We start from the raw sequence: 13,680 nt of genomic DNA, 5'->3' as shown, positions 1-13,680 counted from the left end.
ACAAAAAAATAAAGTAGATACACTTTTTAAAATAATTACATGTCTTAATAAAAAAATTACAGACATTTTGCAGTTGATGGGATTTCGCGGGGAAAATGTTTTTAGCCAATAGTTCCTTTCAGTTGCCAGTCGACATGAGCCAAGTTCCTTTCAGTTCCTTTCAGTTACTCGAAGTCGACATGAGTTCAGTTGCGTTCAGTTCCTTTCAGTTGCGCGGAGCGCTCATGTCGACGAGTTGAGTTGAATTGAGTTGAGTTGAGTTCCTTTCAGTTCCGTGTCGACCTGAGCCTGCCTTTAGAAATGTTTTTAAGCTTCAATGCCCCCTCGGTTTTTAACTCACTCCCTTTAAATATCAGAAATTCTAAAAGCATCTCATCCTTTAAATCTAACCTTCTATGGTTTAGTTAGTTATTCCCTCTGTCTCTCTCGCTCTCTCTCTCTATTTCTTCAGGCTGGTCCTTAACTTGTAGGTCTTTTTTTTGTTTTTTTTTTAATACGTTGTTTATTTTAATCTTTTTAGTTGTGTTTTTTTGTCTTTCATTTTTTATGCCATTATTATCCTGTTTTTAATTATTTTATAGTCAAGTTAATGTTATTTTAAATTTTATTTATATAATATGTATATATAATTTCTTTTCAATTGTTACTTGGTTTTTATAATTATTATATCATTTTAATTTCTTTATATTTACTTTGTTACTTGTTTTATGTATTAAGGGTCCTTAATGATCAGCTCCGGCTGGATGGACCACTTTCATAAAATATATGTACAATTGTCATTAACATTTTAAAATATTACCTACATCTAATTGCTAAAAAACATTAATTTATTATAAGAATATATTTATCTATCAAAATAAATTAAAAGTTTATTGCAACAAAACCGTAAATAACTGAGCCACAAGCCTCAGATTTTGGTGGCTTTTGAACGCACTTATTTGAGTGCTTTTTAAGACCATACTTTTTGCTCTAACACAGGCTTATCTGGCATGTTCTAACATTAGTGTTATTGCTGATTAATAGAAGAGACATTGACATGAACGCCTACTCTCATTTAAATGGTGTTACATTTATTCAAAACAGATACACTTTGCATATCATGGCACTTATCCACATGCGCTTGCAAAAAAAAATTGTGTTTAATGCACACTTATTTCAGAGTGGCACTTATCAGATTATTTATAGTATCCGATCTTAAACTCCACTAAGCCTCATAAAGAGAAATTTAGTTTTTAAAGCAGCTTTGAATCAGTGACTTGTAATCACTTGCATGTGTAAAAATAACATCATCACCATCATTATGATCATTATTACCATCTTTATCACCACATTAATTATTATCTATTCAAACAGGATGCAGATGTACAGGCTGGTAACATAGTGGTTAATACGATAACACGATTACAAAGTTGTGCTCCTGTCACCCTCAAAATATTTTTTTTATTTAATTCACTTCTGCTAGAGTTTTGTTCAAATTATATTAGTATTTAATATAATCATAATTCTACTGTGATTTCGTTAAATGTTCAGTTTCATTAAATGCGACTTCAGTCATTGTTGGATGTTATTAAAATAAAGCAATACATTATTACTTACGAGTTTCACACAAGGTTCCAGTGTAAGCTGAAGGGCATGAACAGATGAAAGCTGTACATGAAAAAGTTCCAGCTACACAAGCACCTCCATTCTGACATTGATTGACAGTACACCCATTAGAAACTGCCAGAATAAAAATCAACAAGTGTATTATGGTTGGCACAATGATCAGTGAAAATTATGTATGGCATAGAGCATTAATAAATAAATTAAATATAATTTTTCAAAATAAGCATGAAAGCTTAAAATGAAAACAATTGTTATACCTAGTATATATTCACAAAGTTAACTTAAAAGCAAACGTAGTCCCATATTCATTACTGAATGTAGGGGAATAAGCTGTTAGCCCATTGTAGTAAGCCTTGGTATTGCGTGTTAGAGTGACCCATTCTTTTGCACGTCACCATTTTTCTTCTCCCGTAGTGAGCCACCGGGTATCCATTTATACTCCTGGGTGGAGAGAGACAAACCTAGATAAAGTGTCTCGCGCAAGCCCCTAACCTTAAGATTGGGAGTTTAAGCCACAACCAATGCACCAACCGCTTCTACAAGTTAACTTAATATTGTTAAAAAGTAATAAACTAATACACTCCCCACTGAAATATGAGTAAATTCTTGAAAGGGGGTAAACAGGGCATGTTCGCTTTTTAATGTTGTCAAAATAGGAGTTAGTATAGGGAGTTTGAATAGTTAAAATGAGGAATTGTCAGCTCCTCCCCCCAATTGTTTCCTAAAATATATTATGAATCTGCATCCATTCAATCAATCTTCAATTTTTTTTAAATACTGAAATACTTCTTACATTTCTACCAGTTGATATTTTTTTTTTGTAATTGGTAACTTACATGTTTGACAGTATTGACCACTGTAGCATCCTGTACAGGTACAGGAATAAAATGTACAAGATCCGCTGATTGGACTACAGACTCCTCCGTTAATGCACAGATTGTTGGTGCAAGCACTACCAGCTGATTCAACACAAAGTTAAAAAAGTTGATGAAAAATTATTTTTCTGTTTTTTTAATTATAACATTACATACTACAAGTCTTTGAAAACAAATAAAGAGGATATTGTTCATTCACGCAGGGCGTATATAGGCAAGCTAGGGCGAGTCTATTATTTTCTTTTATGCTCGAGAGGTAAGTTTCAAAGAAAACTTAGGCATTTATCGGTTTATCCAGGTAAGTAAGTATTCATGAAATAGACTAAAGAGGTTAAATTTCAAATTAATAACAAACTAAACATTTGTTTGATGATTTCAACATTTTTTTGAAAAACAAGTATAAAAACAAGCAGACTTACTTACAATATTAAAAGCTATATTTTACAAGCCAGGTGAATTTCTTTCAACATAAAATCAGTCATAATTTATGGTATTATTTTAAATTCTAATGCACAATTCGCACATGGGTAATAATTATGTTGGCAAGATGAGCATGTGAAATTCATAATGGGAGATGCAAGAGCAGTGTGCATGTGTTGCACAATAAGCTTTGGGAATAACGTCATGAATACATATGTTACGTCATGAATACATATGTTACGTCATGAATACATATGTTTGATAGCATGTGGTAATTTTAATTGTTTATAGTTAAGTTCAGCGATCAACCAGTGGGGGCGAGACTGATTGTAGATTGGATAGGATTCAAACAAGTAATGTAGCGGAGTGTGAAGCAACTTACGGCAGAGGATATTATGAGTAAAAGTGCTATAAATCTTTCTATTATGCACTGTCAACTGTATTGTATATTATCTGAAATGTAGATTAATCAAAGTCTAAATACTATTCATATTATTATTATCATTATTTTGTCACTTAACTTTTCCCTTGACAATTTAGAAGTGAAAATTTCTTAAGAAGATTGGGTTCCTTATCAAGTTTAGTCATCAAAATCACCCACACTGCTTATCAAGAAGCAATCAAAGTAATCTTGACTATTAACCAGTACACATGTAAATGGTATGAATACATGTAAATGGTAGCAATAGAAAAAAAATTTGTCCATGTGCATGATTAAAAACAAAAAACACCAAGATTATTTGCAGATACTGATCAATTATGTAGTTTGAAAAAAAAACCAAATTCTATAGTTTGATCAAAAGTAAATAAGTTAACATACATGTTTCACAGAAGTTTCCAGTAAAGCATCCACTACAAGTACATGTGTAAGAAGTACAGGAGCCAGCTACAGCAACACAAGCAGCTCCATTCTGACAGATGTTGTTAGCACAAGCATTTAGGCCTATAAAATGAATAAAGCGAGGAATTGATAACAATTATAAGCATAAATTAAGATCTGCATTAATAACAACAATAATGCTAATAACTATTATTATTATTATTATTAATATTATTATTGTTATTATTATTACTACTAGAAAAAAGGGGCATGGTTATTCAAGATGAGCAAACATGATTTTCTCCAACTTAGGAGGCTTACAACTCGGGATAGGTAATAGCTTTCAAGGTCAAACCTGGTATTCTAACTTATTTTCCACGATATTACACAAATATGGCATCAGATCTGCACTCAAAATAACCACTTTGTTTAACGCAATTTTTTTGTGATTTTTGAGGTAACCCTGTGTCCATATGAGTGAGTGTATACATGTTATATTACAGATATATTATCTATACATAGTTGTCTCTAGCCACAAGCAAGCACAGGCTGATAAAATGAATTAAAATGGAATGGCATCCATTCAAAGTTGGGACCAGCCCTTAAGTGAAAAAGCCTATGTTGCTCATTAGCAGTTCGTCATGTGGACAGCTAAAATCTTTTCCTAAATTGACACCAGTTATATAGATATATTAGGTCTACCTATAAACCAAGTTTCAGCTTTGGTACTCAGCTCCTTCTTGGTTAGATACTATGTTGAAAACTACACATTTTAATGTAATCGGAAATAAAAGTTTTTAAGAGAGTTAAGTCATTACATGCCATGGGGTCATAGATTTTTAAATTTTTTTTTTTAAGCATCCACTGCAAGTACATGTGTAAACTGTACAGGAACCAGGTACAGTGACACAAGCAGCTCCATTCTGACAGGCGGCGTTAGCACAAGCACTGATTGCTATGTTGTCAAATGAAAAAACACAGGCGAGTCAGAATATGGTAGCAATAGAACAACAATTTGTCCATATTTACATAATTAAAAGCAAAAAACACTAAGACTACAATTTGTAGATACTGATCAATCATTTTATAGTTTGAATTTAAATCATTTTTATTTTAGTTATTATTAAGTAATAATAATAATAATAATAATTATTATTATTATTATTATTATTATTATTATTATTATTATTATTATAAAAATATGATATATATAGCGCCTTTCCAAAATGGTCAAGGCGCTTGTACAGTGACAAAACCCATCTAAAATTATAAAATCATTATAATATTTAAAAACAATTAAAAAGAAACAAGGTAACTGATATTATTAACAGATATAAAAATACAATAAGAATAATTTACAAAACCTGCATCACATATTTAAATATAAAGATGCATTAAAAATATTCCAAATTTGTTTCCAAAAAAATGAAGTTACTAGCGTAAGTGCACCAATTTGAATATTCATTACACAGCTGTTGTATCTGACGATGGTGTAAGACCTGTCTCTTATAAACATCTAGATGTGTATAAGAGACAGGCTACAAGTATAAGCTGTACAGGAACCAGGAACAGTGTTACAAACACCTCCATTCTGACAGAGGTTACCAGCACAAGCATTGATACCTGCAAAAATTATTGTTATTATATGTCATATATTTATTCCAAGCATCAACAATCACAAAGTTAACACATGTAAATCTGATTATAATGCAAAATAAAAGCAGAAACATGTTTGCCCAGGAAAATCCAAATGTAGTATATACAATCTTTTTGTGGGAAGTCCTAACAAGCAAACTGGCAACAGATACTGAATTGCATATTTCCAGGTATAAATGTATGCTTGATTGTGTTAAGTTTAAACACACACTCACAAACTTTACATGACTGGAAACATATGGTGGAGACAATAATGGTGAGTATTGTTTGGTTTGAAGTTGATGTGAATACAGCAATGCGGATCCTACAATCTTAAGGTTGACAGCCCAAAACAATTGCACCCTACAAGAAACATAGACTCGTGGGAGGAGGGAAACAAATCTCTCTTAAAAATCCTTGATCATGAATATGACTATGTATTTACCTGTTTCACAGAAGGCCCCAGTAAAACATCCAGAGCAGGTACAAGTATAAGCTGTACAGGAACCAGGAACAGTGTTACAAGCACCTCCATTCTGACAGAGGTTACCATCACAAGCATTAATACCTGCAAAAATATTGTAAATTTATGATATTTTATATATTCCAAACATCAAGCAATCACAAAGGCAACACATACAAACACAGTATAGAGAATGACAGCAATTGAAAGTGATTCACTTTTTGTGGTTTAAAAAGCTTTTGGTTATAGAATACCAAGCATATATGATGATCACAGAGTTTGTATGTTTTTAAACAAACAAATTTTTAGGAATTCCAGGACACTCCCGGTCAAATTTTTCAAATTTATATCACTTAACAGTAAAATATTGGCAATTTTATGATTGATTATAAACATGTATGCTGTACTTATATTAAATGCATGTTAGTTGAGTATATATTAAGTTTGATCTAACTGTAATTCTCAGGCGATGGATCTGTCTCTTTTTCTCATGTTCATGGGAAATTCTGTTTTTGTTACACATGTAAAAAGTGGTTCGGTAAGCAAAGGAATTACCACGAGTATTGGGAAGTACTGGTAAAGTAAGGCAGGGCTAATCACCTACAGAACTAATTCCTCCATGGTTGAACTGGAGTAGAATTCTCTCTTTGGCAACACAATGTGTGTGTACAACTATGGTCTTATCTTATCGCTTAAACGTGTAAGTGCCTTTTGTGGTACCGGCGTGCCAGAATAACTTGGTTCTTTTGTGGTGCCTGGGGCGGCGTACACACCTGTCCAGTCTTGTTAATCAGCAAATTATAACTGTCTTAGCTGAGGCAAAGTTGATATATGGATATACACAGTAAACAATATAACCTTCTTCGATGGGTGTATGTTTCGATGGGTGTATGTTGTGGAGACGTTAATTTATTTTATTTCATATATATTTAGGTGTTCATACATGTTTAAACTTGTATAAACTAATGATGTACTGTATTAATGTCGGGAACCAAATTTTATTGTTGTTTATTTAATTAGAACTACTTTTTTACATAAGCACACACTCGATTATTCTGTGAGTGCTGTTTATTAGCGCAGTGATTTTTCGTAGAGCGCCTCTGTTCTGTGGCTTAGCGCGCGACTTGCGAACATGAGGCAGTTGCGGCTCCGTTTTGCATGAGGCAAGACGTATGTGTAGAGACACTGATTGATTCTGGTTACTTTTGAAGAGTAACTGTTGTCTGCAGTTGACTGGTATGTAGTAATCACTATAATTTGTATAATATTATAGTACAGATATACTAAGTTATATCAAAGTGTAATTATTCTTTATATTAGTGTAATTTTACGATATATTTGATGCTAGCCCGATAGTAACATCGATGTTCTATACAGTACTGCATAGGCCAAGTTGTACAGATTAGTTTGCATGTTAAAGATTATGCACTGATTTAGGCAAATAGTTAATGATAATTTACCATGAATGCTTAGTAAAATGTCAACTTGCTTCACTGATAATTGTTGTTATGATGTTCTATAATAATGTCTGCGGTAGAACGAATTCGTAATGTGGGCTTGTAATATGATAACCTACGCTAACGATTGTTTATTGCCAGCCTTGCGCTTGGTTCCAGAATAAGCTGTAGATAAGCTTTTCCACATGCTCATCTGACGTTTTAATATTAGTTTTCACGAACTCTCGTGCTGGAGAGGGCGCTCTATATAAACATTAATCCAAGATGGCGGCGCCCATGTAATTATCGGGCCGTCGTACGATGTATACTATTATCACGATTCTGATGATAGTACGATCGTTTTATTGATTATTGTTATTATATAAATAGTTAATTTTTTTATTTGATCTTTTAATTTGTGAGTTTTATGCGTATTTCATAATATTTGTGATATTTAAGTATCTGCTTCTGACTGAAGTTTGTATTATTCAATATACTGTATGATGTGTTAATGTAATGATTATTATGGAACTAGTAAGGTATTGATTATGAGAGTTAGTCATTTTTTTGTTAAGAGTAACAAGTTGGTTGCTGGATTATGCTAATATTGTGTTATATATGTTTTCTAATATGTTAAAATATGAATATGTGACATCACATTAGAAGTTATGATGTGTTGTTTTAATAGGAGATTCACCTGGTGTCGGCGATCCCGACAGTGATTGGCTGTATCGTGCGATATAATTACAGAGTTGATTTTGGTGTATACCATTGAGGGCACCGCAGGTATTGCGATTGTCATATGATTATTATTTCGAGGTTGAGAATTAGTAAATCTTTAATATTGAGAGACATGGTTGGAGTTGCCAGTGTCTAATTATTTGAGAGTTAATGTTGAGATGCAACATTCTTAATGTTATGAGTATGTTATATGAGAACTGATAGATGATTTCATGTAATTATTGAGTTTAACAGAGGATTTCAATTGAGATTGATATACTGAGAGATATTGCAATTTATTATGTTCGTACCCATGAGAAGATATAATTTGACGTTACATTAGACGTGCTGTAATTTGAGATTTGCAATTTATAATAAGAGAATATGATTTAATCGAACAGTTAATTTACCTTATGTAAAGTAGACTTGAATAATGTTGAGGCCTTACTGCTCGCTACATATTGTTTTGGACTTGTAAGAGGTAACTTTGATGTACTTATTTTATTTTCTCTGTTGTTTCAGGGGTTGTTTTTGTTAGTTACAATTGATGCTGCAGTTAATAAACGTTATACAACATATACAAGTCTTAGTTCGTTCTTTGACTCATTGACCCACGACATTAATAATTAATTTAATTAATGGTTATGCTCTATTCTCTATACATCATCATACTATTTACTGTATTATTATTTATTACTACTGGGCCTATTATTATTGATTAGGTCTATTATTATTAAGCCTTAGTTGTTAATTTTATCTCTGTTTGGACACTTATAATACTGTAGGCCAATGTACTGCAAACTTTTATAATCTACTATACAGCAAATATTAAGTAGTACGGCAGGGTTTTTCTAATAGGCTGCTGACTAGCATTTGTTTTTTCGAAGATTTTGTAAACTTCAGAAACATAATTAACAAAATACCTCGCTCTAAAATCAAGAACTTTTAAATATAAATGACCTTTAAACTCAAACACCATTTATTAAGAAAATAACTGCAGAAGTACACATTTCCATGGTTATATTAATCGTTAAATAACTGCCTCGCACAGGATAGGGCCAAAACGAAATCACCTGAGCATGTGTGACAAGACTCTCATCTGATTGAAAGTTAAAGTTTAATATTAGGCCTACTTTTTATAACACGCAACAGAAACCGAATATAAACACTGTAGCAGATATCAACAAAGTTAATGATTATGATTATTAATGTCTGAATTAAAACTACATGCAAACATAATATCCAGCTTAAGAAAACACCCCTTTACTAAAATAAAGGTGAACAACTCCATTCACTGAATCGCACAAATTTGTCTGAACTGAGCCAGTCAGCCATCTTCAGCATCTGACATTCTTTCTGTCTTCGATAACATTCCTAAATTGGGGCGTGCAAAGACTTGACCTGCTATTACTATTATAAAAATGTGATAAGTATAGCGCCTTTCCAAAATGGTCAAGGCGCTTGTACAGTGACACAACCTATCTAAAATATCTAAAAATCTTACACAAAGTAAATAATAACAATAAGTAAATAAAGTTAATATACCTGTTTCACAGAAGGCTCCAGTGAAGCATCCATTGCAAGTACATGTGTAAGCTGTACAGGAACCAGCTACAGTGACACAAGCAGCTCCATTCTGACAGACATTGTTAGCACAAGCACTGATTGCTATGTTGTCAAATGAAAAACACAGACGAGTAAGAATATAGTAGCAATAGAACAACAATTTGTCCATATTTACATGATTAAAAGCAAAAAACACCATGATTATTTGCAGATACTGATGAACGATTTTATAGTTTGATCAAAGTTATTAAATTAAATTAAATTAAAACAAAGAAGGCTAAGAATTTCATATTTTATTGCAAAAAAAGTAGACATACGCGTTTCACAAAAGTTTCCAGTGAAGCATCCATTACAAGTACATGTGTAAGCTGTACAGGAGCCAGCTACAGCAACACAAGCAGCTCCATTCTGACAGATGTTGTTAGCACAAGCATTTAGGCCTATAAAATGAATGAAGCGAGCAAATCAATAACAATTATAGCATAAATTAAAATCTAAATTAACAACAACAATAATGATAGTAAGTAATAGTACAGTAATAATAATAATAGTTGTAATAATAACAGTAACAGCACTCAGTAGACAGTATATCTCCACCCACAGCAAATCCCTTTCTATAAAATAATAAAATAAAAACTAACACATGTTTCTAATACTAACTCAGCCAAACAGAAATGCGTTTTATTGTACTATATTGTAAACACTCATTAAGAGATGTTAAGTAGTGGTATACCTGCCAATTCCTTACTTCTTACTAAATACACTAAATGGTTTTACTTTTATACTGACAAAAAAAATACATACAAAACATAGACTCGTGGGAGGATCGGGAAACAAATCTCTCTTAAAAATCCTTGATGATGTATATGACTAGGTATTTATTTACCTGTTTCACAGAAGGCACCAGTAAAACATCCAGAGCAGGTACAAGTATAAGCTGTACAGGAACCAGGAACAGTGTTACAAGCACCTCCATTCTGACAGAGGTTACCAGCACAAGCATTAATACCTGCAAAAATATTGTAAAATTATGATATTTCATATATTCCAAACATCAGCAATCACAAAGGCAACACATACAAACACAGATAAGTATACAGAATGACAGCAATTGAAAGTGATTCACTTTTTGTGGTTTAGAAAAAGCTTTTGGTTATAGAATACCAAGCATATGATCACAGGGTTCGTACATTTTTAAACAAGCAAATTTCCAGGACAATTCCAGAACATGCCAGGTCAAATTTCAAAAACACATTATATCACTTAACAGTAAAATATCGGCAATATTATGATTCATTATAAAACATGTATGCTGTACTAATATTAAATGCATGTTAGTTGAGTGTATATTAAGTTTGATCTAACTGTAATTCTCAGGTGATGGATCTGTCTCTTTTTCTCATGTTTGTGGGAAATTCTGTTTTTCTTACACATGTAAAAATTGGTTCGGTAAGCAAAGGAATTCCCACGAGTATTGGAAAGTACTGGTAAAGTAAGGCAGGGCTAATCACCTACAGAACTAATTCCAGAATTCTCTCTTTGGCAACACAATGTGTGCGTACAACTATGGTCTTATCTTATCGCTTAAACGTGTCAGTTCCTTTTGTGGTAGTGGCGTGCCAGAATAACTTGGTTCTTTTGTGGTGCCGCGGGGTCGAGTACACACCTGTCCAGTGTTGTTGTTCAGCAAATGATAACTGTCTCAGCTAAGGCAAAGTTTATATATGGCTATTCTTTCTGTCTTCGATAACATTTCTAAATTGGTGGTGTGCAAAGACTTGATCTGCTACTCCCAAGAGTATAGTGGGAACCTACTTGTGGAAACGTTTCTTATTTAATTTACTGTTACTAGGCAACTTGCAGTACTGGGTAAATGGTAAATGATCAAATTTCCAGGACATTCAAGGACAAAAATAAATTTGAAACTTTCCAGTACTGGAAAATGCTCATTTATTTCCACGACATTCAAGAAATTCAAGGAATTCAAAGATACGTACGAATCCTGTGATTGGCTCTAAAAAAATAGCGCAATAGAGAAAAAAAAAATAACGGACCGAAGGAGCAGTTCGAACATCCTGGTAAAGTTTATTCCAGAAATCTGGGGCAGAGAATTCAAAAGACCTGAAGCCAAAGTGTTTGAGTGAAGGGTACTTGTCGCAGCTAACAGGACTTGAGATGCAGGTCTGAGTGGTCTGTTTGCAACATATTTGCTGACTGATGCAGATAAATCAGCAGGAGCCAAACATGAAAGACTTTATCATATAGAGTCTTAAAAATAACTCTTGGATTTACAGGGAGACAATGAAGTTGCTTGAGAATAGTTGATGTGTGCTCTAGTCCACAAACAGCAAGTAAACATAAATCAATTATATAGCTTTAAGAAAATAAATACAGTTTGATAAAAGTTATCAAATAATAAAGTAAACATACGCGTTTCACAAAAGTTTCCAGTGAAGCATCCATTGCAAGTACATGTGTAAGCTATACAGGAACCAGTTACAGCATTACAAGCAGCTCCATTATGACAGATGTTGTTAGCACAAGCACTGATTGCTAAGTTGTCAAATGAAAAACACAGACGAGTTAGAATATAGTAGCAATAGAACAACAATTTGTCCATATTTACATGATTAAATTTAAAGCAAAAAACACCAAGATTATTTGTAGATACTGATAAATAAAGTAAACATACGCGTTTCACAAAAGTTTCCAGTGAAGCATCCATTGCAAGTACATGTGTAAGCTGTACAGGAACCAGTTACAGCATTACAACCAGCTCCATTCTGACAGACATTGTTAGCACAAGCACTGATTGCTAAGTTGTCAAATGAAAAACACAGACGAGTCAGAATATAGTAGCAATAGAACAATAATTTGTCCATATTTACATGATTCAAAGCAAAAAACACAAAGATTATTTGTAGATACTGATAAATAAAGTAAACATACGCGTTTCACAAAAGTTTCCAGTGAAGCATCCATTGCAAGTACATGTGTAAGCTGTACAGGAGCCAGCTACAGCAACACAAGCAGCTCCATTCTGACAAATGTTGTTAGCACAAGCATTTAGGCCTATAAAATGAATGAAGCGAGGAAATCAATAACAATTATAGCATGAATTAAAATCTAAATTAACAACAACAATAATAATGATAGCAAGTAATAGTAATAATAATAGTAGTTGTAATAATAACAGTAAAAGCATTCAGTAGACAGTATATCTCCGCCCACAGCAAATCCCTTTCTATAAAATAATAAAATCAACCTAACACATGTTTTTAATACTAACTCGGCCAAACAGAAATGCCTTTTATTGTACTATATTTTAAACACTCATTAAGAGAGTATACCTGCCAATTCCTTACTACTCACTAAATACACTGAAAGGTTTAACTTTTATATTGACAAAAAAGTTTGGTTTGAATTTGATGTGAACGCAGCAATGCGGATCCTACAATCTCAAGGTTGAGAGACCGAAACAATTGCACCCTACAAGAAACATAAGACTCTTGGGAGGAGGGAAACAAATCTCTTTTAAAAATCTTTGATCGTGTATATATAAATGTATTTACCAGTTTCACAAAAGGCCCCAGTAAAACATCCAGGGCAGGTACAAGTATAAGCTGTACAGGAACCAGGAACCGTGTTACAAGTACCTCCATTCTGACAGAGGTTGTTACTGCAGGCACTGATAGCTGTCAACAGAATGCAATTCTTTTTTTTAATGTTTTAATCAATACACTTGTCTTTTCTAAAGTCCTTTTTATTTGACAAAAACACGTGTCCCCCATTCTGACAGAGGTTAACATCACAAGCATTGACAGCTGCAAAAATATTGTAAATTTATGATATTTCATATATCTATTTCAAGCATCAGCAATCACAAAGGTAACACATGTAAACCTGATTATAAAGCCAACATAAAAGCAGAAACATGTTTTCCTAGGAAAATCAAAATAATATATATACAATTTTTTTGTGGAAAGTCCTAACAAGCAAACTGGAAACAGATACAGATTTGCATATTTCCAGGTATAAATACATGCTTGATTGCGTTATAAGCTTTAGAATATTATTTTGCTAAAATTTTCTATCCAAGAAACACTTTTAGTTAAAGAAAAAAATTACCTGTTTCACAAA

General features: G+C 32.9%; 1 protein-coding gene across 1 annotated transcript in view; it reads right to left on the bottom strand.

The window, feature by feature from the left end:
* LOC117103753 (neurogenic locus notch homolog protein 2-like) overlaps positions 1–13,680 on the bottom strand; it is a gene marked incomplete at its 3' end in the record, with an annotated part of 81,546 nt that overhangs the window by 16,507 nt on the left and 51,359 nt on the right. The window contains 7 exon segments of the mRNA XM_033244363.1: positions 1,681–1,719; positions 3,721–3,843; positions 5,801–5,923; positions 9,520–9,642; positions 11,971–12,093; positions 12,233–12,355; positions 12,490–12,612. Of these exon segments, the coding sequence (XP_033100254.1) occupies positions 1,681–1,719; positions 3,721–3,843; positions 5,801–5,923; positions 9,520–9,642; positions 11,971–12,093; positions 12,233–12,355; positions 12,490–12,612 (777 nt within the window).

The sequence above is a fragment of the Anneissia japonica genome, unplaced genomic scaffold (assembly GCF_011630105.1).
Source record: "Anneissia japonica isolate Jap-2015-1 unplaced genomic scaffold, ASM1163010v1 scaffold287925_len434832_cov202, whole genome shotgun sequence".
NCBI classification, from domain to species: Eukaryota; Metazoa; Echinodermata; class Crinoidea; order Comatulida; family Comatulidae; genus Anneissia; species Anneissia japonica.
The sequence above is the reverse complement of the archived record's forward strand: the minus strand, read 5'-3'. Positions and strand labels throughout refer to the sequence as shown.